Here is a 26,830-nt window from a genome sequence, read left to right on the forward strand (position 1 = left end):
AAGATAATTCTTTTATTATATATTCATATATGTAAAAGTTAATAATCGATTTTTTCAATTATTGTACTAGAAATGATTAAAATGAAATACAATTGTAATTTTTTTTCAGGATTATGTGTAATTTCTTAATAACAAAATATATATCTCATCTTTTTACATTTATAATTCTCATAATGATGGAAAAATTATAAATTGCATAGTAATGTAATATCTATATATATATATATATATATATATATATATATATATATATATATACGCATGCGTGTGTGCGGTCGCGCGCGCGCGCGTGGTGTGTGTACCAATACTTTATTTTCTTCCGCTTGCTGTACTCATTTTATTATTGTTGATGGTTGATGGTGCGGCACAGTGTTGCTTCCGCGAGGTTAGAACATGCGAGTTCGTGCAATGTGTGATTCGTCTTCATGAAAATAATTTCAGGCAATTATTAGAATGTTTCGATCGACAAGATATTTGTTATCCGCGTTACATCGCGTAAAAGATCGCCATTGTCTGCACACGTGCAGTCAGCATTTGTCAGACATTGCCGAATATGAATGTAAGTATCGTTGAGGTACCAAAATTAATGCATCTTTAATCATATATATATGTCAAATGTAATATTTAATAGTAATTTTTTATACATTGTATAGCTCCCATCACGGACGAATATAAAAAGGGTCCAACAGAGGGTAGAGCTCTTTATTTGGACGCCCAAGCTACTACTCCACTGGTAAATTCAAAACATGATGTCATATGATGCAATCTATATACATGTAAAAAACTAAGATGTTAAACTATTACGCAGGACCCTCGGGTGTTGGATAAAATGATGCCATATCTGACAGTATACCATGGCAATCCACATTCCAGAACTCATATGTATGGTTGGGAAACAGAAGCAGCAGTTGAGCATGCTCGCCAAGTTGGTGTCTTAATTTACAAAATTTGTTTTATTTTATGATTTTATATAAAAAATTATTTGTGTATTTTCTTTTTAATAGCAAGTTGCAGATCTCATAGGGGCAGATAAGAAAGAAGTGATATTTACATCTGGTGCAACAGAATGTAATAATATAGCTGTGAAAGGTGTAGCAAGGTTCTACAAATCGAGGAAAAATCATGTTGTGACGACCCAGACAGTAAGAAAGTTGCATCTTTATATAATAAATCTTGTCTTAATATATATAATAAAGTTGTTTGACTTATCCAGGAGCACAAATGTGTATTGGATTCATGTAGAGCCTTGGAAGCAGAAGGATTTCATGTAACATATATTTCTGTTAATTCAAATGGTCTTATTGATCTCAATGAATTAGAAGCAGCCATTAGACCATCTACATCGCTTGTTTCTATAATGATGGTGAATAACGAGATTGGTGTTAAACAGCCTATTGAGGAAATTGGCGCCATTTGTAGGTAAGATCTAAAACTTAAAATATTAACGATTGTTCTATTATAATTCTCTTTTAATTCTTTATTCTCTTTAATTCTTAATTTGTGTTGTTTTTAATGTTATAGAAAGAAGAAAGTTTTTTTTCACACAGATGCTGCGCAAGCTGTTGGCAAAGTACCAGTTGATGTTAATGCCATGAATATTGATCTTATGTCTATTAGCGGTCATAAGTTATATGGCCCAAAAGGTAATTCTGCAATTATTGTAATTTATTATTAAAAAAAGAGAAATAATATAACTTTCCCACAAATATTAATATATTAGAGGTATAAAATTTTTTTTTATCTATATATTGGTTTTTAATAGTGAACTTTTCATAAAAAATATAAATGTATTTCCCACTTGTATGATAAAAGAGTTTGATACATCTTTTATGCATCCATTTTATTAATTGCTAATTAAGGAATCGGAGCCCTATATGTTAGAAGAAGACCACGGGTGCGTGTGGAACCATTGCAAAGTGGAGGTGGACAAGAAAGAGGAATGAGAAGCGGCACTGTGCCTGCACCCTTAGCTGTAGGATTGGGTGCCGCTTGTGAGCTAGCGCAGAGCGAGATGGACGTAAGTAAAATAAAAAGTTACTGTTATGTATAATACGTTTTAAGATATTAAAATCCACACTATACATATTTTCTAGTATGATCACAAATACATCAGCACGCTCTCGAATTACCTCATTGAGAAGATAACATCAAACTTGACGCACGTTGTGCGAAACGGCGATCCCGTAGCTTGGTATCCCGGCTGCGTGAATCTATCGTTTTCGTGTGTCGAAGGTGAATCGTTATTAATGGCTCTGAAGAACATAGCGCTTAGCAGCGGTTCGGCATGCACCAGCGCGAGCTTGGAGCCTAGTTATGTGCTGAGAGCGATTGGTGCTTCTGAAGATCTAGCTCATTCCAGTATTAGGTAAAATCCACATTGCATACATTTCAAAATTAAAACACTTTGCTAATTAGCAAAGTTATTTTATTAATAACTTTATATTTTATAAATGTAACTTTGCAATTTTGTTAACTAGGTTTGGCATTGGACGATTTACAACATTCGAAGAAATGAATTTCACCGCAGAAAATACGATAAAGCAAGTGAAACGACTTCGGGGCATGAGGTAACACGTTTATTAATTACCATATAAATGTTTATTTTTCTCAAGTATAAGACATGGTGAAGGATCTATAATATTTAGACTTATATTATGTATTACTTTGACCTTAACAAATTGAAATGTTTGTAATTTTATTTCATGGAGAGAATAACTTTATTGTTGGACGTTTCATGAGATCGTGTGATTATTTCTATCTCTATACATATCTGTTAGTCGTGACGATCAAGAATAGACGTTACGTCAATAAATGCCGAAACTTTAATCTTTATTCTTCGCTTGTTCTTTTACAGCCCGTTATGGGAAATGATGGAAGATGGTATCGACTTGAAAACTATCAATTGGGCTCAGCACTAGTACCTCGTTATCATGTGGTCTTTACAGCCTTAAGTATACATAGTATGTATGTTGATTATATATTATCGATCGTAAATTATATTAATAAATTAAACCTAATTGATTAGAAGTATAATTTCTCACAATGTAAATAATTTCTTATTTGAAAGTCTTTACCATCATGTATATTAAACTCGATCTGTAAATGCAATACGTCATTTATATACGTACATCACGCTTGTACATTTTTTCCATTCTCTCTTTTCGCGACCTTTCCTCATAGAAAAGTCGAATGAAATAGATGTTTGATATAAAAGGTTTCCCTTATAGTGTTACAATCCACATTGAGCCTTGGAAGTTTTCAAAGATTATACATGTGTTTGTAATCATAGATTAACACAAACATGATGGATCAGCCGCTTCGTCGATGTAGGAAATTTTAAAACGATCCTTATCCATCTCGTGAAGCTCCATTCGCGACCGATTAGCTTCCACCAGATGTTGCGCTATATCCTCAAACATCTCATTTATTCCTTCACCAGTTTTACATGAAGTTTTATATATTCCCGAAATCAGATTATGACATTGTTCGCTACAAGAGATTTATGTTTTTCGTAATTCATCAAAAATTAAGTCAATTGCAAAAGAAAAATTTTAAAAATCTTTACCAAAATTGTTCCATCTCTGCATCTGTGACTTGTGGTGCAATACTCTCTAGGTCACTTTTGTTTCCGCAAAGAAATATCTTTGCATTTTCTGCATATGTAACTATATCAAGTAAGTGCTGGGATAATAGATGAAATGATGTTGAGTTATCCAGGGCAAATACCAAAATAGCAGCCTCTGCAAATTTGTAATAACTCGACGTAACGGATGCTACTCTTTCCATACCACCAGTATCCCATAGTTGTAGCTAAGAAAAGTATAAAGTCAAAAATATTCATTAACCCTAAGGGATATACAAAATGTATTATACTATTTAAGTATATATCTCTTGGTTATATATAAATAATATATCTATTAGTATATTTATGCAACATTTAAGAACCATGCATAAAATACTGAAATATGTAAATTTATTTCAATTTCAGTATATAGTTCATTGTATATGACTCACACTTAATTTAGCAGAACAGAAGATAATATAAAAATAAATTTTATATAATAAAATTCACAGAGACAACTTAACATAATCAATAAGAAAAAGAAACAGGGAAGGTTTTTTTCGAAAGTTAATTATCTATTATAATTAAATGTTTTGCATTTTACAAAATAAAAAGCGGCTGGTAGACATAAGATTGAATACTCACGCGAATTCGCCTGTCTTCAACAACGTATTCCTTATCGATATTGTCGAGGCCCAGGGTCGACTTACGATCGCTACTGGCAACGAATGTATTGTTAGCAAAGCGTCGGAATATAGACGTCTTGCCGACGCCGTATTCGCCGCACAATATAACCTTCTGCTCCGTTACTTTGACAGACGCCATGTCGTCGTTATCGACGTCACACGTCACGCGCGCAAGTCTGTCAGTTGTATCGACTGTACTTTAGGTATAGCTTTACATCTCTAATTTATCTTATTGTAATACAGGCAGTCGCAATCGCTGGTCGCTGCTTTTCAATTGGCTGAGACAGAATTGCAATCACAGATCGCAGTCGCGACCGCGAGCTGCTAGTGTGATACGGGCATGATGTCAATCGTTGCTTTTTTCACGTGTATAAAGATAGGTTGACATTTGACATTTCAAAGCAACAGTGTGAAATGTAAATATTATTACAACGGAAGCTGCTTCTGTTTGTTTCCGTTTTGTCCTGTTCAGTTTTGTTAAGAATGCGTTAAGAATTTATGCCATACAATGCGAATACAAATTTTTAAAAACTACGTGTATTATTTGAAAACAAGTGGCACTTGCGTTGTGATCCTGGGGTAAGTTGAAAGGAAATATTTATCGAGATGAAAATCATAATTGTGTTAGAAATCGAATGTATGCGTACTTAGAGAAAAATTGCTTGTATTATACAGAAGTTGCTGGTTCCTGTATCAACTGCGGCAGGTATCACAGATCGTTCGGTCCGCTGTCAATATAAATGTTCTAAATTTGGAACAAACACATGCGCAATATATTTATATCGATGATCCTCGATTTAAAGGTAATTTTGCAATATGATTATATTTTTGACAAATATAACAATATACAAATGTTACTTAAATTTTCTGTACTGTGTTTCCAGATATGTTTATGTCCAAAGAAGATGAGGACCTACATAGATCTGTGTTGGAGAAGCCACAGAATTTTAGTGATATGTTCACAAACCGGTGGAAGATGAAAAATTATAAAATGGCATATAAATTATTGTATATGGCACAACATGGGGATAAAACTGAACGATTCAAAGCTGTGACTGCTCTTAGTTCTTTGTCAAACTTGAAAGGTAAGTTTATTTATTGTTATATACTTTGATGTTGTTAATTATAGCTCTTTTTAAATATAGCAAGAATAACTTTTCTTATAAATAATATAAATAATATTTATAAATCTTATAAATATTAGAGATTTGTGTATGAGTGTGTGCGTGTGTATATGTATGTGTGTGTGTGTGTATGTGTGTAATATTTATAGAATACATATCTTTTAGATTGGCAATATCGTCATTTGGCACAGATGTTAGATGCTAGAACAGCAGTAGCCCTTGCAAGAATGTCAAATGTTAATCTGCAATTCTTCCTGCAGCCACCATATTATCATATACAATATAACTTACATGTATGTAACACACTCATTTAAAACTATTAAATGTTTTATGAAAAATACATATATGTACATTATATTTGACAATTATAGTAATGATAAGTAAAATCGTTTTTGTAGGATGTCTTGGAAAAAGTACATTCATTGCTGTTACATTTGAATACTTTATGTGATAATGCACATCTCTGTCTTGCACAGTTCCTTAGTAAAAAGTTCAAAGACTCACATCGAGTAAGTACACAAATATATATTAAACAAAATATTAATTATAGTACGATAAAAAAAGACATAAATTAACAAATATATATATGTAATGAATTGTACATTATTATCTTTGAAATTATAAATATTTACAAAAATTAATTATTATAATTATGATAAGGATATTGCAAGAAAATGATCTTTTTCTAACATATACAATGTTACAATACTGTGATTATGACTTAATAATATTAATTATATATAATCATGTATTTAATTTGATGTACAGTATCTTGTAGAGTGGTTTGATCATGATTTGACAAGTGTAGGCCTTTCAACGGAATCAACAATTGTCTGGGATAATGAATTGCTTAAAAGTTGTGTTGAAGCAATTTGTCACCATTCATCTGTGGAACAGTATAGTAAACGTGAGATATAAAAATATCATACATCATACATTAATTTCACAGATTGTTTACTCTACATATTTTCTTTGATTTTTGGATTTAAGACTTGATCAGTGCCGGAGCTTTGCCAATATTAATGGCGATACAAAAAATTTGCAGCGATGATATTGAAATTTGCATATTACTCGCGAAAATATTATCCAATATGTCTCTTCACTCCGAATATTTAAACAATATCTATGAATCCGGTAAGATAGACTCATCGAGCTTTCTGCGATATCATTACGTTGCTAATACATGAAATAAATTGCGTTTGATAAGGGTGGATCGGCATATTGTCACATTGGTCTCGCAGTGATGATATTCGTCTGTCGGCACAGGCGATCAGTGCATTAGCGAATTTGGATACGGACGGAAACGAAGGAGCGAAATATTCGCAGCGTGTTTATCTTCTTCATCCCCTGTACAGAGTTCATGCAGCCACAAAGATGGATGTTGTGTTTTTGCATGGACTGCTAGGTGGAGTCTTTGTTACTTGGAGACAACGCGATGTAGATACTTCTGCATTTGAAGTTACAGGTTCATCAATATCCATGATCATATTCTTCGAATTTTATTTCGTCATAATAAAGATCACATATCTATATATATATGTGTTAAAAAATATAGATGTGTGATATATATTGCATATTTAATCGTAGACCCCAATACATTAAATCAGACTATGGATTATTTATCTACTATGATCGATGACGATCGTCCTCAGGAATTCTTTAAAGATTTAGCCCGCGACCTCCACTTACGTGAATGGAAAAAAATAGGCCAAGATTTTGAAGTGGTATTGGATGATTGTCCACAAAACACAAATGCTCACGCATGCGGACCTTACTTTTGCAAAGGGTAAATTTTTACATATCTATAGAATGATACAAATGAAAGATGTGCTTGTAAATAATAATTTTCATAAACCATATCTTTAATTAATGATGAATTTTCACACGTATATTTTTAGAGATAATGTCTGCATAAAGAATGAATCCGATTGTACATCTAAATCATTATGTTGGCCTAAAGATTGGTTACCCATGGACATACCATCCTTACGACTCATAGGTATTAATTATGATACAAGTTTATCTATGTGGACTCCTTTCTGCCCAATACAAAATAAGAAGTGAGTGTTTATATATATATATATATTTGATTTATTGTTATACGGGAATATTTATTTCATCTTCCAGGTTTTGTTTTTCTTTCCTTCCTTTCTTTCTTTCTCTTAATGTAGATGTGTATTAAATATACCAATAATTATATTTGATACATCATATTGGTTAGGAACACTATTAAAGATAGAAGCGAAGAATTCATTACCAAATTAACAATAGCAAATGTAGGACAGCGGCCGCTTATATGGGTCGGTCATTCAATGGGTGGATTATTAGTTAAAAAGATGCTTGTAGAAGGTAAATTGAATTTGTATATATTTTTTATATATTTTAATGTATATATCAAGAAACTATTATATTGTTATTGTTATTGTTAATACTATTACAAGTCATTATTATATATTGCTTATAGAGTGGAAAACCGGAGATAAGCACGGTATTTGCAAGAATACCAAAGCTATCTTATTTTACGGTACTCCTCACCGAGGTTCTCATGTGGCAGCTCTGAAGCAAATGACGCAAATGTTGGTATGGCCAACAGTCGAGGTTCAAGAACTGCGCGAAGGTAATCTTCTTGATCCATCTAGTTCTTTAATTAATAAATAACTGATGTATTACTCTAATGTTTCAGAATCGCCACAATTGCTAAAATTGCATGAGGAATTCCTAGAAATGTTGAAGGAATATCATATAGAAATAGTGAGTTTTGCCGAGGCCAAACCTACGCTTGTAACCACGCTAAAGTTCCCCTTCCAATTCGTCAGCCTTAATTCGGCAGGTAATACATTAGGATAATGTATTAGATTTTTCATATGTGATTTATATATGTAATTAAATTTTAATGTAAAAATCTAGATTCTTATCATCACAAGATAATATACAATTCGTATTACGTCTTTCCAGATCCTGGCATAGGGGAATTTTTTGAGATTCCACAGGATCATTTGTCAATATGCAAACCAGCCAGCAGGTAAGTCAGCGTGGTTTAAAAACATCATTGGTAAAATAAAAGAAAGATTCGCCAAATCCTTAAATAGTATTTAAAAAATGGAAAATTCAGCACGCGCTCCGTTTTTATTGAATTGCCAATGATGTTTCGAAATTCTATATATGTCAAATATACATGGTTGCATTCTTTTAACGAAATTAATTATAATACGAAAAGAAAAATAATGAACTCATGCTATTTCATATTTTTTTGCGGATAGGCAATCATTCTTATACCAAAAACTTTTGAGCGTGCTCAAACGCCATATTAATCATCAGGAAAAAACGACTATTTCATCAATTAGGGACTCATTTTCGCTGTTGGATAAATTATTTTAGGTCTGTATATGAGTTATATATTTTTTTTATATAGATCTGTGAATATGCGAAGACAATGCATGTATGAATAATAGCATGAAAAGATTTGTACAATACAACACACGTTCTGACTTGATCTTAATGTTTTTCATCATTTATAAATTCATTGTCAATATAATCACTACTTTCTTATTGCCTAATTCTATTTTTTATACCCGCAATTCTAAATACATCGCGATAATATATATTGGCGTCATGTATCGCTGAATGGAGTGCGACCAATTATACAAATATTATCGATTATTTATTATTCTGACTAGAATAAATAAATTCATATGAAAAGTGAATGAAAAGTAAAAAACAAATGAATGAATTCTCTGTGACAATTTCCGCGAAGTAATGTGTGTGTATGTGTAATTACACACCAAAGTATTAATATATATACATACATACATACATACATACATACATATATATATATATATATATATATATATATATATATATATAAAATAACAAATTCATATATTTAAAATGTTTTACACGAAGATGTAGTGTTGAATTTTGTATCCAGATATTATATGTACATTTATAGAAGAACAATATGTATATATATATTTCAGGATCTCGTAACACACTGTGCTTATCCGAGACGCCGAATAAATTAAATGAAATTTGTATTGATAGAAAACATTGCAGTTTTATTGTCGTCAAGTTTAAAAGTTCGTGTCATAATCGGGATGGTGATGGCTCGATAAGTTCGTGGTACTGTCATAACCATACTTGCTGCTCGTATGCGAAGGGTTGTAATAATAACCGTTCCATTCGGATCGCCAACTATCATATAGATTATATTTTTTATTGTCCTGGAAAGATTTGTCAACCAGAATCTGAAAAGCAACAGGTTCGGTATAAAGATATCACGCGGGCTATATGCGAAATTAGTCTATAACGAGCGTCTACGCGCACGTTTACCTTGTTAGAAGTCGACTCGAAAGACTTATCGTTCCAAGAAACGTCGGGATCAGTCCATATTGTGTGTACCGGTTTCGAGTAATCGCTCGATCTGTGACTCGCCGTGTGTTTAACTATCTCTTCATCGTAAATAGTGGACATCGTCGGTTTCAATTTGGATCTGTTTTGTCTATTGACGAGCTGAAAATAATTTCATTCATTAGTTCTATTTTCGACAACATAAAGCTTCAAACAGTTTTGATCAAATTACCACAGATACACCAAATACGATAATGAATAATAAACCTCCGACGCCTATCACTATCACGGCGATGGCCCACTGAGGTATTAATTTATCGTCTTTCTCTATATACTGAGGTGTAATCGCCTTAGGTATCACTGAAAAAGCATAATAATGCATGTATAACAAACATTTAGGAAACAAGAATATTTTTAAAAAAACTTATGCGCATAATAGCGTACCTACGAAATCGGTGTACCTAGGATCAATAGTAAAGATTCCCATTCTTAATGCACTCTTCGTACTTGTTTCATTCCACCGATTGGCGTTGTACGTCCTGAGCGAATCGTGGAAAATCACTTTCAACTCCTGTGTGTTCACTTTTTGTTGTACATTGGCTAATTCGACAAAGTAGTCTACCAGGATGCTACCTTGACTGAAAACGACCATTATACTTTTTATTATGTCTCATATAATACCATTTAATTTATAGCAATGATGTTCAAGATGTAACACGCGTCAAAAGTTTTAATATGAAAATGACATTATTTGTGTAATCAAAGTGTTATATACATATTAGATGTATTCTAATCATTTTTTTCAACACCACTATTTCAAACAACATCTATAAAATTAATTACCTGAAGGAATCGATCCTTATATTTTTATACCAATTCATTAAAACACTGGACTTTGAAAATATAAAATTCACCTGAAAAAAGATGATTTAATAAATTAAAAACTTAGCGAATATTTCATGAGAGTAATAAAAGTTTATCAAAAAATACCTCTTGTTCCACTTGATTCGCAAGCTCCTGCCACTCACGAGTGTTCCTATCGAACAGTTCTGGTACCCATGTTGCGTTTCCGATGATGCGTATCGTGCCGGCGACTTCGCATTCATCATCGCATACACCGGGAGTCGTCGGTCTCAGTGTCGTTGTCGTCGTTGTCGATGTCGACGATGTGCTTGAGATCTCGTTTGTACTGGGAATAAGTGACATATTCATCGACGCTACCGTAGCCGTGCGTGCAGCTTCGAGCAATTTCTCGATGGAGATCGGCGTGGTGGACGGAGTTGGCCATCCGGTGAACTCAGTAGTAGCTCTGAAATTTATCGACAATAATCATATGATTTAATGATTATTCAAGATATTGATACCACAATATATGAATTGAATACTGTGTTATTTTAATTGTTTTTGACGCGAATTATTATCAAAAGATATAAAACGTGATTGAAATTATAGCTCGCAATGAATAGATAAGTAAAAAAGTGCAACATTACTTTTTGAATTGTTTAAATATACTAAAAATGTAACAAAGAGATAGAAAATTATAAAACATTGATTTACCTAGTCGGCCATCCCTTCTGTATTTTTGGCGTTACCGCACCTGGACCATCTCCACGTGGAATGTGTGGAGTAGTTGTTTTGTGGATAGGCTTGCGACCGCCTGGTCTACTAGGAAACACAATCTTTAAGTTACCGGCTTTCTTCGTAGTAGGTGACTCAGAATCGGTCCGTTCTGTGACCGTTGCATTCTGTTTGCTATTTGCATCGCCAGTTTTGCTATCTAAGGTAAGATCCTTTTTCTTTTGTTCGTAATCCTTAGGTAACAAGGCGGAGATGTCGACTTTGGAAGATGCAAAGAGATCTTGAATAGAAGGGACAATCTTTTCCGGGGAAGCGTTTATACTCTTCGCTGTTGTCGACGTCGTCGTTGTGATTGTAGTACCCTTCGACTTGGATTCTTCTTCGATCTTCTTTTTATCATAGTCAGTTGGTAAGAGGGACGAAATGTCAACCTTGGATTTGGCGAGAATGTCACTTAAAAGTGAGCTTTCTGTAACAGTTATGTCTTCTTTCTTCAATTTGTATCCTGATGGTAAGAATGCGCTAATATCTTGAATGACAATATTGGTTTTAGATTTTGGTGTGGTCAACGTGGCCTTCGTCTCTGTTATTTCCGTGGACGTTACCGGTTTTGAGGAAGGCCACCTGAAAAAGATGACAGTAATTATTATCGATGTATAACTTTCAATTATAATCTTGTGATTCAATAATATAATCTATAGATATAATTTTTCTTTTTTTCTCGCGTGTATGACTGATAATTTATAAATTCATATCTCAGCAAACTTATTGTCGAATCTCTAGCTATTATTGAATATTTCTGATAAAAAAATGAATGCAATATATCCAACCTGAAATTTATCTTGGGAAGTCCTGCGCTCGATATAGTTCCTCTCGATACATAATTCCGAGGTAGCAAACCTTCCAGATTATCGACCGTAGTCTCAAATCGCGGCTTTGTTGTGCTGGTAGTGCCAGCATGGTCTAATCTTTTATCATTGTAACGTCGAGGTATGAACTTGCTAATAACTGGCGTTTTGATCGTAGTAGTAAAACTCTTGCGAGTTGTCGTGCGATCTCTCTCAACCAGCACGTCCAATTGTAACGTATTGCCGGCATTCCGGAAACCACCAGTGCCGAGTATAGCGGCCCGCAAGAGATCGCTTGACAGCTTAGATTGAGCCCGGTCGAGTTTGTCGATGATGCTCTCCGTAGATTCGGACAAAGGCTGAGACGTTTTCTTGCTCTCGAGCGATTCGTTGTGCGCCTCTATCTGTTGCACGTGGTCTATTACCGGAAATGGTAAAAAGCGTGCACCCGATATACTGCGGCTAGTCTGCACGGAGGCGAGAATCCTGGAGTCCTCCGTGGTTATTTCTGGGTATTGTTCCGTTGTTTCGGCCAACGAAGGCGATGGCGGCGCGACTTGCTCCGTGGTGGTCGGTGAGGCCGTCGTTGGCACCGATATTGTGCCATTCACCACACTTTTTGTGGTCACTACGGATACCACAGCACCGCCTATCAGAATAGAACTCGCGTCGATGGGGACACTGTCGTTAGACTTTTCTTCGGACGAGCTGAAAACGGTGAATGTTTTATCGCTGCCCTCCATGGACGAACCTTCTTCCGCATCCATCGGCGAAACTGTATCATCAATTTCTCTTTCGATTAATGATGAGTTAGTAGATGATTCGTGCGAGACACCTTCATCTTCTTTCTCTAGCGCTGATTCTGGCAAATTCTCCGGCGTGATGTCTTCTTCTTCGGATTCTGCGTCTGGGTAATCGAGGTTTTCTCCGTCTAAAGATAAGAAATAGATAAAGGATAATACTGTATTACGTTTTAATTTTAAAGCATAGAGATTTACATCTATAATAAGTCAAATATACAATATTTCAATTTAAAAGATATCAAATTTATCCATAGCAAGAAAAGTTATCGGACTTTTTTTTTCTTTTGATATTATATGAGAATTAAATAATTAATTTTTTCTTTTTTTAATTACTTAAACTCACCTGCGGGCTCATATCGAGAATGATTTCCGTTTTCGTATTCATCGTAATAATAATATGTATTGTCGTACTGATTCGTCGGGGGATCTTCGAGGTAATCTTCATCCCTAGAATTGTCTCTCGCCTCGGTATTCGATATGCTGCTGGTTTCTGGAGATCTCTCTTTCTTCGTTGCGCTATTATCGATATTAGAGGAATCTCTTTCCCTCCCCCTTTTTTCCTCCTCGACCTCTTCCTCTTCGTGTTTATTATTTTCATCTTCGTATTCTTCGGCGTCGTATGTTAGTTTAGGTTCCTTCTCCTCTTCCTCCACGCGATCGCTTACCCCCTTTGATTTCGACGTGTCCATCACGTGGTTCTTGTCCAGCGAATGCGCCAACGATGCATCGGCCTCATTACCGGATGGCAATGCATTTCGATCTTGTTTTTCATAGACCGAATTTGTTGGTATCAATTGTGAGAGTTTGTCCCAAGATCGAACCATTTCTGAAAATCAACGATGAATTGAATAATTCACGTGAGTAAAGTTGCTAGTAAAATATATGATTTTTTTTTTTTTACATATTCATATTTTTCTACTCTATAGTTTCCGTTGTTATATTTTCTGATAGAACAAGATATTTTTTACAGATTTAAGATATCACAAACTAATATAGCTCTGATATAGTTTATATGCGTATGTGGAAATTTTTTACAAAATCAAGCTAATACAAGCATCAAAAATCTTGAAGGATGCGAAGACATATACTTTCGTATTGTCTTCTACGCTCCGTAAAAGCAACCAAAACAGAATAAGATTTATATTTTAATTTTTTTTTCTCAGATATTTATTTATGCAATGTTACTTTTATGGCTAAAATTTTAATAAATAATTTATTAAAATCTCCCCGTATTTGTATCTGCGATATAAATCTTACTCTTATCATAGTTCGTAGCAGATAAAAAAATTTCATTATATGTAGTTAATTATATGTTCTTTTATATAATTCTATTCTTTCAGCTCGCATAATTGCAAATATTTTCCTAGCGATAAAAACTTTATGAGCTACATAGCGCCGCGCTCTTCATTAATCGCGGGAAATCTTGACGATTTTAGTGGCCGATTTTTGACACTCGTTTCCGTGTAATTGTAGTCCAAGGTACTGCAACGATACGACAGCAGTTATCCTAACTGAGTACAATGCATCAGAACAGAATGCATTATCGTAGCAAGGTGAAAGGCGAAGTATCGAATGCATTTCGCCGCAGTACCGTGCATTTAAACGAGTCGCGCAGGCATAATTTATTAGCGGGGTTTGCGCAATATAAATCGGATAATAATCTCCGGGATGAATATATAACTGTGGTGCACGAGTCGGAGGAGGCAGCTCTCGGATACGCCTAGATGAAATAGAGAGCAACGAGGAATACCGTAACGAGTACCTGCGATGTTATGTGCGCTATAATAAAGCCACGTGAGATACACATAAATTTACGGCGTGTGAGAGAAAGGAAAACGAGGTAAATTGCATAATATATTTATTTAGGAAAATAATTAAATGAAGACAATGATATTTTTTATGATTCATATCTTGATCAAAGTCTCTGTTTTTCTTTTGTAATATCTTATCTTAATATTTTTTATTTATTTTTATATAATTTGCAATTAATATTATATAACATACATAATATAATTTTTATTGATGATGAAAGTAGAAAAAAAAACAACAAATGAAACTAAGAAGTTATATATTCTATTGAAAATAAAATATAATTAATATGTTGTATGATAAATTCACGGTTATTGTAATAAATAATTATAAAGAGAGGGTGTAAAATGTAATTAAACATTCTTCTTCAGCAGAGATATTTTAAGTGTTATCAAATAGATATTTTCTTTTTTCAAAACGTCGAAGAAAATTTTATTTCAATATAAAATTTTATTTGACATCCATTGATTTTTTCTATTACAGCAATTATTTTCCGCCATCATTACATAATTTCCGATCAATTATAGATCTTTGCGCAGCGATTGAGATCAAATCACTCTCTCTTTCCCTTTGTCTATCCTGTTACGGAACACTAAAATTCAACGAGTAGCCTCGGGATATGCAATTTAATCCTAAAGTCTCTTTGTTGTCCACGCGGTAATGTTCGCCGTTATGTCGTACTTGTATTTCAGTGTCGTAACTAGAATAGTTCCGTAGGCGTGAACGGCGATCAGATCGACGAGGAGACCTCGAAAACTCAACGCGAATATAAATTAAGGCGGGGTTATATGCTGCTCTCCCGACTGCGCGAGATGTTAATCTCGCGAGGTGTTTCAACTCGCTCAACCGCATATCGTCGTGTTTCCTCAATGCACGATTTTATTGGAAATTTATCTCGCGTATATTTTAACTTGTTGGAAAACCTTGATAAAATTAAAAAAACCCCTTGAAAATCTTGATTAATTAAACGCAATTAGAATTTCTATTAATTGCTCGATAAACAGCGCGGTAAAATATAACGTTGATCTGCGATTGGGGGAAAAAAAAAACACAATTTACAAAGTAAAAATTAGAGAACGGGAATAATTTTCTTCGTGCTAATTGTGTGCGCAAAGAAACTCGGAATCGACGCTCTTTTATATAGAGAATTTCTATTTCCTCTAATTTTAAAACTCGCAGAGAAAATTATGCGATTTCTACTACTTGCCCGCGGCTTTCTCTCGCGAACAGCCACCGTATAATCTATAATAAAATTGAAAAACGTGTTATAAACCGATGCCTCCGTTTTATCGCACTCGTATATATGCATTAATCATGGCAATGATGCCTCCTGTAAAAAGACGACCACCGTAATGATCTACGAGCGTCGTCCGCGGAACGATCCCGCCGCGTTTTTACCGCACCCGTGAGTTATGCGGCTGCAAATAGCCAGGATAATCATAATTACGCGTTTCGCGCGCGCCTTCGACCGGCCGATCGCATTCACTACGCTTTTACAATCGGCCGGGATTAATAGATCGGCATGGTACGATTATAAATTAAGGCGGGGTGCGACGGCGCTACCCTCTCGCAGCGTTGATCTTACAAGGTGTTTAAGCACATCTCTCGCCTCTCGCTTCGTTGATACATCGCCGCGAAACCGACACGCACGACCCAAGGCTTCGCTTAAGGTATATAAATATAAAAATATGAAAAATATATATATATAAAGCAGAAAATATAACATTAACGCGATATACAATAAAATAATAACGGTAATAGATGATGTTTGCACCGAAAAGCGAACGATTAAAAGATTGTTAATTGAACTATTTACTAATCCATGAAATTAGATTAGTAGTTTTGTGTCTATCAAAAATATAGGTCGATACAATGAAATAAAAGTGAAAAATATATTGTAAGAAATAAAAATGCAACGTTAATACGATAAGATAATAATTATAACAAGCGTCAGATCTGATTATAAAACAATAAAGTATAGAATAATAGTTTCATGAACGTGAATAAAATGATTCGGTAATTTCCGTAATATCAAATGTTAAAGAATGTAAATTCTGTTCTACTTTTTTTGCTGCAAAAACTTCAAGACTGTCCTAGTTTTGTTGCCTATTCTTAATATCTTATTCTTTCATTGCATTGTGGGCTTTAAGGTCACGACGTGAAGATGCCTTGGCCGAAGAAAAATCCACCTCCGTAAAACATCAATTATATATATGCAACGATGATTGCTACCTCGCGCGCGGTTAATTGACAATCGTGCATGGATGATCGCTATCGAACCGATCCAAACGTCGCTGTAAAATTTTTGCGTCAATGTAATAAAAACAACGCACCGAGTAACAAGCAAGTGTAGATTAAACCGTGCTCGTGTTTTACTCATTTTAATCAGCTGTCCGCGCCATAATTCATTCGCCAATTTGATCGTGTACCTTAATTATTGGTTGCACCGTATGAGAAAAGGGTGGTTTTTTTTTTTTTTTTTTTTTACATCGAGACATCGTATAAGGAACGTTTGCACACATCTTTGTGACAATGACCGGGATCAATTCGTGCGGACTAAGCTTCGAGAGACTTGAAGCCGACTATATTTTATACTTGACAGCAGATATTATCGCCGCTACGGACGATACGCGCGAATAATTAAATCGCGGTAATAGATAATCAGCTCGCATTACTCGGGAATGGGATTAATGACTCGCGCGGTAAAGATCCTTGTTCAACTTACTTTCAGCGGCTAAACGGAGCGCGACTATAAACGTTCGTGCAATGCATTTTGAACAGAAAAATATTTTTTTGCGATTTATTAGAAGCTTTATTCTTTTTTAATGAGAATTAAATAGCGTATATCAATGTGTCAATTTATCTTTTCTAATCACCTTCTTAAAATTATTATTAATATTAAAAAAAAATACATATATATATTTTTATATCTCTTAATAAAATATCTAAAACCTAAATCCTAAAGAATACATAAGTACCACACAAGTTGAAAATTATTAAGTTTTCTTTTTTGTAAAATAAATATCGAAAAATAATGCGCGTGAGAGCAGGACATTTTGAAATAGATTTAATTTTCTCCATTGATGATGATAACGATGCTAGAGACAATACTATGAAAGTATTACGAGATTATTATGCATATCTTATGTAACTTGGCTAACTTCTCAAAATGTCTCGCGCAATTCCACGCATTGTGAGCAGACCGTAAAAGACACGGGGTCTGATTTTTTAGTGCGTGTTTGAGATATAGTTCGAGATAACTATAATCTCGCAAATATAAAGAGAGAACGTAAGATTTGCGGCGTGTTAGCAAGATTATTCAAGCGGATCCTTTCCTTTTTGCCATCGCTTCGACGCGCAAGTGTTTTTTATTCGACGCCGATCATTAAATACGTATCGTTGGCGTAATTCGAAAACTCTTACATGGTCAGTTTAGCATGTACTTCCCGTACAGAGCGTTACTTTCACGATCGGGTAAGGGACACGGTAAGAAAATGCTTATTCGATCGAAGTGTAACGCGCGAAAAAGGCACGAGAAACTTAGGCAACGAAATTGCAGCCGTTCTCCTTTCGATCGTCCTTCGATTCGAACTCCTGCTCATGGTTGCTTACATGACTTCTTAGGTACGATTGTAACTATTCGCAACAATTTTTAAAAATTATTTTATATTGAATTGAAATATGCAATACGTATTTTAATATTCTATTTTTATATGGAAAGTAAAAACAAAAATAATCTCCATATTACATATATTAATCTTATTGTAAACACTTTTTATATTTTTAAAGTCTTTTTCTTTCAATTTATTGCTCAATCAAATGCTTAAGAAAAGTATCCATGTACGTATCTCGATAAGATGAATTGAATAACTTTCACTTTTATAAATGAATCTCTTAAATATATATTCTTACATTGATACGAGAAAAAAATTAATCTACTCTATAATTTAATAAATGACATATCTGTTTCTGATAATAAAAGTTTTATAGTCTTAACGTATCAAAAATGTCCTTGCAAAAAAGTGGCGAGAAACCGATATCAGTGTTAAATAACATATTTAAAGATATAACTTCGCACTTTCCATATATTTTCATATAGCCTGAATGATTCTTATCAATGTGACGCTTCGATTATTTCAGATATGTTAATAATACGAAAAATCCCGCGCGCAAAACTCGTTCTCACAAAAGAGGATATTGCACAACTATGAGATCATAGGCACTTCCAACTGATACACAAAGGGTACCCAGATCCGCTTAAACTTCGTCACTGACATTTGCGCGAGGTCACGTACCTCGTTAACGTGCAAACTTATCGCATGTCGTCGAGAAATCTCACTCCATTTTTTCGCGTCGTAGGAAAACGGACAGTGAAGAAATGAATAGTAATGAACGTGTGTTACGGCAGTACTTTGAAAACTTCGATTCTTGCGTTTATTGTACCGTGAAGTCTCTTTTTATCTAACCCGCTCGAGACGCACGCGAGCGCGAAGAGTTACGCGTTGTATAGGAGAGACCTGCTCTACAATCCTAGTGAAAACGGGACCCAAATACGGTAACACGTGTATGTCATACGAAACGCTTGCGTGAGGTGCACGCACAAAGGGGTATGTACTTTCTAACTCGATCGCAGCGAGGACTGTTTCGTTGCTTGAACGAAAAACATCTCATTTTAAAGCATCTAATGAAAAATATATAATTTCTAAGAAAATATTTTTAATATTTTTTACTGTTTTGGTGAAAATATGTTTCAAAATTTTTTTTCCTACATATGTACGCGGATAATTAATGCAAAGGACGCAATAAAATTTGCATTCGAGATACAATCGAATAATAAATAAATATTTCATTAATTAAGATTTCATTATTCGCTTCACCCATATTAATGATATTAATTACTTTGTTAACAAGTATAAAAGTTTGCGCGGTGTTTATTGCACAAGTGGTACACGGTATTCAAAGAAAAATAACATTTATATATGTATGTACACGTATAAGAAAGTGTGAAAAATCATACACTATATCCAAACTCATTCATTAAGTAAATGCAATCTGAAAATTTTATATATGAAAGAAAACCAGCAAAGTATAGGAGCAAGTGAAATAGAGTGTAACGGATAAACAAGTAGTAAATATATAGTTATAGAGAGTAGTAGTATAAACGAGCAGTAAGTAGATAATATAATACACGTATTTCTCTTAGACTTTATTCCTAGTTATTTATATGAGTTATTTTATGAACTTTCTCTAAAATGAAGATCTCTTCGAAGACTGTGCCACTACTCTCGAGAAAAGGTCGAATCGTTGCTATTACGTAGAGAAATTCGCTACGCGTGTATTATTATACTTTCTCAAAAAAATTCGCAGTTTTATTTCCGCAAAACTATATGTTAACATATAATCTTTGGAAAAAAGATCAAGTTTATAACGATATATAATTATGTATTGCGATTAAACGAGTATAAATGAGACATGTCCGAGTAGAAAAAGAGCCACATAGACTATTTGTTAATTAATCTCTATTATCTTAATCTTAGTCCATTAAATATTATCAAATATTTGATATAAAAATGTGAAATTTAAAACTAATAGATTATTAGTAATTTTTTAGGTAAAAAAAATAAATTCTCTAGTTTCTTATGAATATCCCTTTTGATAGTAATTAGTTCGATAATATATGATTCGCCGTGATTTCGCGCTATACGAATACGAACGTATGCGTATAAAGGATTCTAACTATATAACGTATGTACATTGTTGTTTAGCAATCTGCGTTTCCTTCAGAAAGCACAAGCCGATACATTCTTGGCCTCTTAATGATGTGTTAGACTTTTGCCAATCTCGCAATTTCGCTCGCGATGTTGCGACATGTTTCTGATGACTACCATCCGTGGAGGATCATAAGAGCAGATGGACGTTGTGAATCAGATTGCATTGAGAAAAGGCGTCACTTCTCTGGGAAATAAGCCGCGCGGGGAAGGTCATTTACATTCTCAGAGTGCACGTAATATTTCTCAACTCAACGTCGATGCTCCAAATTCCTCGATCACTGTTCCGTGTCGCATGCATAAGGAACGATCGAAACGAAAAAAAAGATACTAGTGTAACGTTACAACGTTACACGTACGCGTGAAATGGAAAGCGTCGAGGATCTGATATTTCTTTCGAAACAGATCGGCTGTGGATTAATATCTGATACAAATCATAAATCTTGAACTATTTCGCAAACGTATATGTCGTGACGGATTTACTTTTCCGTGTAGATTAAAAAAATTAGATTAAGAAATAGATTAAAAAATATTTCTATATTTCTCTTTTTTTTTCTTTCTCATTCTCTCTTAAAAAGTTGACTGAATATTATTTTTTTAGATTATATTTCTTCTGGAACTTTTTAACCATCGAGTCATTATACAATTTATTTTATCGTGATTTATAGTTAGTATATTTATTCATCATTTTCTTCATTTTTTTTTTCATTTATCAGTTTCGTCTTCAATTTTTATTACGCCTAAATGCATTTAGCATTTTTATGTCGTCCGATGACTTGTCCAACTCGAATCGCGCGCAAATTCCTCCCGGTCCACGTATTTACCTGCCGTTTTATGAGTTAACTCATTAAAACGATCTAAACGCGTGGAAGATCGTTGCTACCAATGCGGGGCTCTTAACATCGTCCAAATTCCTCTGCAACGTTTAATACTACTCGAAATGCACTTGAGATAAGCAAAAACGCAAGGTCGAACTACTTTGCCGGACAACATTCATCCGTATGACGTAGGGACTATTTTTGGGATCGCAGGTTTGAATAAAAGCGGATTAGGAGGACTCGACTGTTTCACTTTCTACTGTATTGGAATTTTCGTGCGAGTCTTCGAACGGGCAAAAGAGTTGTTTCGACCTTTCCGAGGAGCCTCGCGCGTCGCCGCGCGCGCGAGATTTCATTAGAGTCACGTGCGATTGCGAGAAACTTTCACAGATTGATATTTCATTGTAGCTACTATTCTTCAATGCTACTGATTCAATTCTATAAAAAATAGCGATACTCGGTTTCGTGCGCGAATATAGATATATGACTTTTTTTATTTCTTTTTAGCGTAAAAAGATATCAAATATTTCTATCGGTAGCGCATGACTGGGCATATTAACAGGGGACTTAATCGGGGTTAATATATTCTAATTTTTTTTTTTTTTTTAATATAATGGTGGTAAATTATATGTATATCTAATAATTTTTCAATTGAGATATATATCAACATTAGGGGAGTACGTATGTTATATCTCGATGCTTGTTAATAGAATAAATCTTTTTCTTTTTTTTCACATTTCTAAATCATCTCCTTGAAATGCTTTATTTCAACATATTTTTTATTTGAATCTAGAAAACATCGAGTTATGAAAGAAACAAGAAAAGTTATGGCATATGATAGTTTCTTAGCAAAAGAATAATCAGCTTGATATGCATCAATTGTTGTAAAATGATGGAATAGCTATAGATAAATTGTATAACTGTAAAAATCTACAAATTATACAAGAATTTACGATTCCTTAAAGTATAATAGCATCGGACAATCACATTCATTGTAGAACGCGTTTATAGAGATGCGTTCCGTGCATATCCATGCATAACGTGATACAATTGTTTTGACAATCATACATTTGCGAATTCGTGAATGTCGCGTGCGTCGACGATCAGCATAACAATGGCAAACAAAGGCAAGATTGCGAAGGATTGTACATAAGCTACTCGGTATTACAAATCGAGAGAGTGCCCGTTCGATGCGATACACGGACAATACGATAGCTTGCCTCTGTGTCCATTAGGTCTCGATAATAAGGCCCAACTGGACCACCGCTATTGGCAACTGTATCGCAATTCTATTGTATTGCGTATCTCGCGCTACTACTTTTAGTAGCGCGGGTAAACATGAGGGTCCGTTCGTGACTACCGACTACCGACCATTATTTACGCGAATTATGTTTCATTTGATGTATTCGCGGTCGCAAATGAGAATACCTTCGAGTGCTAGTAGTTACGGTTGTATTAGTGCGCAGACAATGATCGAAGAAACAAATAAGATCGCTCTAATAAGGCGCGTATTTCGCAAGTGAGATACTCAATTTCCTCAATTCTACCGCATCATTTGCTAATGACAGTTTCTTTGGCTAATGTGGAGTCGAGTTTGTCTTATTAATGATAATGTAAGTTCGAATAGATTTTTAAGTAATTAACGATTGAAAACAAGAAAGTTATAAGCGAAGGCGAACTAAGCTTTATATTGAAATGGATAATAAATAAATATATTTTTCAAGAATATATTTCTCTCAATTAATTTCAAGTAGTTTTTATTTTATAGTAGAGTTTTTATATCTGAAGCTTTTATAAAGATATGTAATATTGAATGCAGTAAATAATGTCTTTCCATTGATATGTTTATTAAAAAAAAAATCGGCGCCAAACTATTCTAAGAATCTGTCATTAAAGTATAATAAGATAGAAAGTAGGACTTGCATAAGTATGCAATACATAGCATCTGTCGTAAAGCGAATTTTAAGATATTTCATTTTTACCTCCGCTTATTCCCTGATATAATTGAGATCTGATATAATTTTTAATCTATAAATCTTTGAATATATACCATGCTAGTTCATAATGGGTGCTAGGTCAAATATTTACAGATCGACAAATGAAAACATTCACATATATTTCGAATTAAAGATTTCATTAGCAAATTAACAAATCTATAGATTCACGATGAATAATAAATTTGCACAAAAAAAAGAATCCATGAATTTAGATAGCTCGTTATCATATTTTTCTAAAAATATCTGAATTACGAGTGTTTGTAAAAAAATTCTTAATTCGACGATTAACGCGAGAAGTATAAATATTCAAATTTCCCATGCAAAGGCTTGAAACTTTCGTCGATTGCCGCCATTCTGTCATCAGGCCCATCACTCATACCCTCCCCGTGTAATATCCTTCACGTTCACCAAGAAACGTACCCATGGAAGATTTGCGAGAAGAGAGCATCGTTAATGTCAGCGCGCTCTAACTAGCAAAACGCGAAGCAACAAAGCGATGCTTTAAACACCGTCGTCGTGTTTAAATTACTGCTAAACTCGCTCGAGGAAGACGTAGAGTATTAATCTAATGAATATACCCTCTTGGTGACTGATGACGATGAGCGCGCAGACTAACAGCAGGCGTAGGAGTAGGATCTCGCCGCGCAAAGCCGCTCCTCCTCTTCGATTCCTCGACATGTCTCTCCTGGCTTTAGGTCACCGCCGATGTTGTTCTCGTTGAAGTTGCATGCACCGGAGGTCCTTAGCCGGGGTCCTCAGCTCATCGCGCGATCGGCCGACCGGTCCCCATTCGGCACGGCGTCGCGTTGGCGGATCGCAGCTTTAATAGATGCGAACTGTCAACCGTGCCGTTAATTGCGCGCATCAAGTATCATTGCCGCGAAAAACTGCACGTTCGTCCGCGATCACGGCGCGCTTGTCACTGACGAACGCAAACGGATAGAAAGCAAAATCTCCCACTTTCACTCGAGGTGGAGCTGGCACGTCGAGGCCGCCAGGATCCACCGTCCCTTCCACAACGGCGCTATGCCATGGATCTCTTCTCCTCTTCCTCCTCCACCTTCTCTTGCGATCGATGGATCTTACCCGCTGCGTGCGTTTTGACGCTCGTGAAAATGATCGGGGACAGGGAGGAGCCGACGGGAAAGGGGGACGACGATGAATCCCGATGACAATAGCTGTGGTTCTCGTCGGCAACGTCCTCATGAGAATCACGCAAATCTTGTATCCTATTTCACAGTAATGATGTATATAAAATGTTTTTTACTATTTCAGAGTATGTGAAGTGTTCTCGATTATTTAAAAATAATATACTGAGCGAGAGACTTTTTTTATGTTGCGAAAGTTTCTCTAAATTTTATAATAAATAAGATATAGCTCACGTTTGCACAAATTATCTATCTCACAATCAGACACATCATACAAGTTTTAAGCATAATTATAAAATATCGTCTTTATTCTGAACACGTGCTTAATGTATCGTGCTATAACAATAACGTTACTCTTAGATAAAGAAGAGATGATATTTATTATAATACGTTAAAGAAGATTTTTATAAAAAATATATAATGATACTATAACATACAGATTATATTAATAATAGGAAATGCTCTTCTATAATAATATGCATATCAATTGTATTATTAGAATTACAAGAGATACGCGACTCACCCATATCGGAGAATCGAATTTCAGGATCTCTCACGGCACTTCCTCGACCTCCAGGCAGGCCTTCGCAAAAATTTGCTCTCAAGTCCATCCTGTTATCCTACCCGTTCGTTAACCCATACCGGTCGCCGGTGACCTTTACCGGTCCGCCCATACCATTGCGAATATAGATTGATTCACATCCGGAGAAACAAAAAAAGAAAAAGACGAGGGCGCAAGGTCGGGATAACCAGAGAAAGCGATGTCGCGTGATATAATCCGATCGATGATCGTTTCAATATTTCGCTGATAACACATACATATCCGATTCTTGAGATCTGAAATAGTGTTTTCATTTTTGTTGCCAATTTGTAGAAAATTATTTCTGTTCCTAGAATTGTTTTCTTAAAAAATTATTTTAGCTTATAATTTCATATCTTGTTATTAAAATTGTACAATTATTCAACATGACTTAAAATATATTATTAGGAATACTGAAAATTAATGTTCTTTATCTTAGCTGTAAAGAAAGACAATATTATCTATGAAAATAAATGTAAATTGAAGAAATTTTTAAGCAACAAATGTTTTTTTAAAAAAGGAAAAAAGAAATCATTGTCTTTGTTTAATAAAGAATATGTAACGTTACTTTTTAGTATCCTGAATATCTTTTACAAGCCAAATTTATTTTAGGTGATAAAAAGATGAAAAGTGCTCTAATATCTCCGCGAAGATGTAAGTTGAATGTTAAAATTTCGTAAAAATTCCATGAGAATTCCAGAGTGAGATTGTGCTCTCGATTGTTTCGTATATACTGACGTAACGTTCACTAGCTTCGACTATGGAGTCCATTGGCTCTCTCTCTCTCTCTCTCTGTTTACTTACCAATTTATATTCTTACCGAAGTAGCAGGAAGTGCAATACGCCGTTGTGTATCGTAACGGTATAATGTGGAAGATATAGAAGTATCTGCATGGCATTTATTAGGCAGCAACGCGCTTACCGATATCTGTTCTAATAAATTTTCATGAATGTATCCAAATTTTGCATTATTTACAAATTTTTATATATAGATCATAGGACATATATACGTGATTGAGATGAACAGAGATAAACAGAAAAAAAATAATATAAGATATAAAACAATCTACACCATAAAAAAAAATTTATTTAAATCATTATTTAAGATATTGTTTAAAAAATTTTGTAAAATATTTATATATATATATATATATATATATATATATATATATATATATATGTCAAAATATGAACTTTCCTATTTTTTCTATTCATTAAGATTCTTTAAATATCATTATATTTCAACTGTAAAAATATATATTATTATTCTTACTTTCTCAATTGTTTTCCATCAACTTCGTGATGCATGTGATTAAAATATCAATGGTCATGTAATTTCTATTATTGAAACCGCTATTTTATATATCCAGCATTGAATTCTTCGATATTAAAATTTAACATTCAATCCAGCACTGAAATCACTGAAATTTATTATTGCGATCGTCGGAGAATACTTATATATCAGAAGCACGCATTTTCATTTGGTCATTTCAGTCTCTACATCTAGGATTCATTGCAAGAACTAAGTTGACGGAGTTTATCATCTCATGATCAATGCACGCATATTATTTCCTATAATAAATTCAATAAATTTTAGATATTAATAATTTTCCTAAAAATTTTATAAATATAGTAGCAAATCACAAAAATATATTTAACAAAAAACGGTATTATTATATAATGCAAATTTTTAGGACAAATTAGATTAAAATCCTTATTATTGACTGATTGTACGAGCTAACAAAAGAACAAAATAAAA

General features: G+C 34.2%; 4 protein-coding genes across 10 annotated transcripts; 2 read left to right on the plus strand and 2 right to left on the minus strand.

The window, feature by feature from the left end:
• The first annotated feature begins 305 nt into the window (after positions 1–305).
• Nfs1 (Nfs1 cysteine desulfurase) lies at positions 306–3,027 on the plus strand. The gene is made up of 10 exons (XM_070294627.1): positions 306–559; positions 654–733; positions 809–925; positions 1,005–1,142; positions 1,214–1,419; positions 1,522–1,643; positions 1,860–2,017; positions 2,094–2,365; positions 2,478–2,567; positions 2,855–3,027. The coding sequence occupies exons 1-10, from the start codon at positions 454–456 to the stop codon at positions 2,916–2,918; spliced, it is 1,353 nt and encodes a 450-aa protein (XP_070150728.1). The 5' UTR covers positions 306–453; the 3' UTR covers positions 2,919–3,027.
• On the minus strand, positions 2,492–4,435 carry Rabx6 (RAS oncogene family member RabX6). Its single transcript, XM_070294628.1, has 3 exons — positions 4,208–4,435; positions 3,566–3,810; positions 2,492–3,489 (listed from the first exon to the last, which is right to left on the minus strand). The coding sequence occupies exons 1-3, from the start codon at positions 4,385–4,387 to the stop codon at positions 3,291–3,293; spliced, it is 624 nt and encodes a 207-aa protein (XP_070150729.1). The 5' UTR covers positions 4,388–4,435; the 3' UTR covers positions 2,492–3,290.
• Positions 4,434–11,021, plus strand: LOC138932614 (protein SERAC1). Of its 4 annotated transcripts, none has more exons than XM_070294624.1 (16): positions 4,434–4,827; positions 4,924–5,051; positions 5,133–5,333; positions 5,538–5,665; positions 5,771–5,881; positions 6,141–6,279; positions 6,363–6,506; positions 6,580–6,777; positions 6,960–7,158; positions 7,271–7,432; positions 7,594–7,721; positions 7,837–7,989; positions 8,056–8,202; positions 8,328–8,394; positions 8,633–8,750; positions 9,353–11,021. In XM_070294624.1, the coding sequence occupies exons 1-15, from the start codon at positions 4,757–4,759 to the stop codon at positions 8,748–8,750; spliced, it is 2,094 nt and encodes a 697-aa protein (XP_070150725.1). In that variant the 5' UTR covers positions 4,434–4,756; the 3' UTR covers positions 9,353–11,021. The 4 variants fall into 4 exon arrangements, with proteins under 4 accessions (XP_070150725.1, XP_070150727.1, XP_070150726.1 ...); XM_070294623.1 differs by having other exon boundaries at positions 4,436–4,827; positions 6,580–6,837; positions 9,353–11,020; XM_070294626.1 differs by lacking the exon at positions 8,633–8,750 and having other exon boundaries at positions 4,435–4,827; positions 6,580–6,837; positions 9,353–11,020.
• Positions 9,243–26,589, minus strand: LOC138932613 (serine-rich adhesin for platelets). Of its 4 annotated transcripts, none has more exons than XM_070294620.1 (13): positions 26,345–26,589; positions 25,892–26,004; positions 25,015–25,328; positions 23,922–24,572; positions 13,295–13,777; positions 12,131–13,079; positions 11,280–11,924; positions 10,713–11,031; positions 10,566–10,636; positions 10,167–10,360; positions 9,955–10,082; positions 9,705–9,884; positions 9,243–9,619 (listed from the first exon to the last, which is right to left on the minus strand). In XM_070294620.1, the coding sequence occupies exons 4-13, from the start codon at positions 24,019–24,021 to the stop codon at positions 9,446–9,448; spliced, it is 3,243 nt and encodes a 1,080-aa protein (XP_070150721.1). In that variant the 5' UTR covers positions 24,022–24,572; positions 25,015–25,328; positions 25,892–26,004; positions 26,345–26,589; the 3' UTR covers positions 9,243–9,445. The 4 variants fall into 4 exon arrangements, with proteins under 4 accessions (XP_070150721.1, XP_070150719.1, XP_070150720.1 ...); XM_070294618.1 differs by having other exon boundaries at positions 25,876–26,004; XM_070294619.1 differs by having other exon boundaries at positions 25,876–25,999; positions 26,345–26,368.
• Between the last annotated feature and the right edge of the window lie 241 nt (positions 26,590–26,830).

Source organism: Polyergus mexicanus, unplaced genomic scaffold, assembly GCF_030449975.1.
Source record: "Polyergus mexicanus isolate NDT 795.1 unplaced genomic scaffold, iyPolMexi1.0 SCAF_4, whole genome shotgun sequence".
NCBI classification, from domain to species: Eukaryota; Metazoa; Arthropoda; class Insecta; order Hymenoptera; family Formicidae; genus Polyergus; species Polyergus mexicanus.

Bases quoted from the DNA above. Each gene is read 5' to 3' on its own strand.
- Nfs1 (XM_070294627.1), top strand. From the start codon at position 454: ATGTTTCGATCGACAAGATATTTGTTATCCGCGTTACATCGCGTAAAA. The intron at 1,644-1,859 runs GTAATTCTGCAA...TTGCTAATTAAG, and splicing joins TAAGTTATATGGCCCAAAAG to GAATCGGAGCCCTATATGTT. The intron at 2,366-2,477 runs GTAAAATCCACA...TTTGTTAACTAG, and splicing joins CTAGCTCATTCCAGTATTAG to GTTTGGCATTGGACGATTTA.
- Rabx6 (XM_070294628.1), bottom strand. From the start codon at position 4,387: ATGGCGTCTGTCAAAGTAACGGAGCAGAAGGTTATATTGTGCGGCGAA. The intron at 3,811-4,207 runs GTGAGTATTCAA...TACTTTTCTTAG, and splicing joins TTGAAGACAGGCGAATTCGC to CTACAACTATGGGATACTGG. The intron at 3,490-3,565 runs GTAAAGATTTTT...AATCTCTTGTAG, and splicing joins GCAGAGATGGAACAATTTTG to CGAACAATGTCATAATCTGA.
- LOC138932614 (XM_070294623.1), top strand. From the start codon at position 4,757: ATGCGAATACAAATTTTTAAAAACTACGTGTATTATTTGAAAACAAGT. The intron at 5,666-5,770 runs GTATGTAACACA...TCGTTTTTGTAG, and splicing joins ATATACAATATAACTTACAT to GATGTCTTGGAAAAAGTACA. The intron at 6,507-6,579 runs GTAAGATAGACT...GCGTTTGATAAG, and splicing joins AAACAATATCTATGAATCCG to GGTGGATCGGCATATTGTCA.
- LOC138932613 (XM_070294620.1), bottom strand. From the start codon at position 24,021: ATGTCGAGGAATCGAAGAGGAGGAGCGGCTTTGCGCGGCGAGATCCTA. The intron at 13,080-13,294 runs GTGAGTTTAAGT...TCTTATCTTTAG, and splicing joins TTCTCGATATGAGCCCGCAG to ACGGAGAAAACCTCGATTAC. The intron at 11,032-11,279 runs GTAAATCAATGT...GATAAATTTCAG, and splicing joins CAGAAGGGATGGCCGACTAG to AGCTACTACTGAGTTCACCG.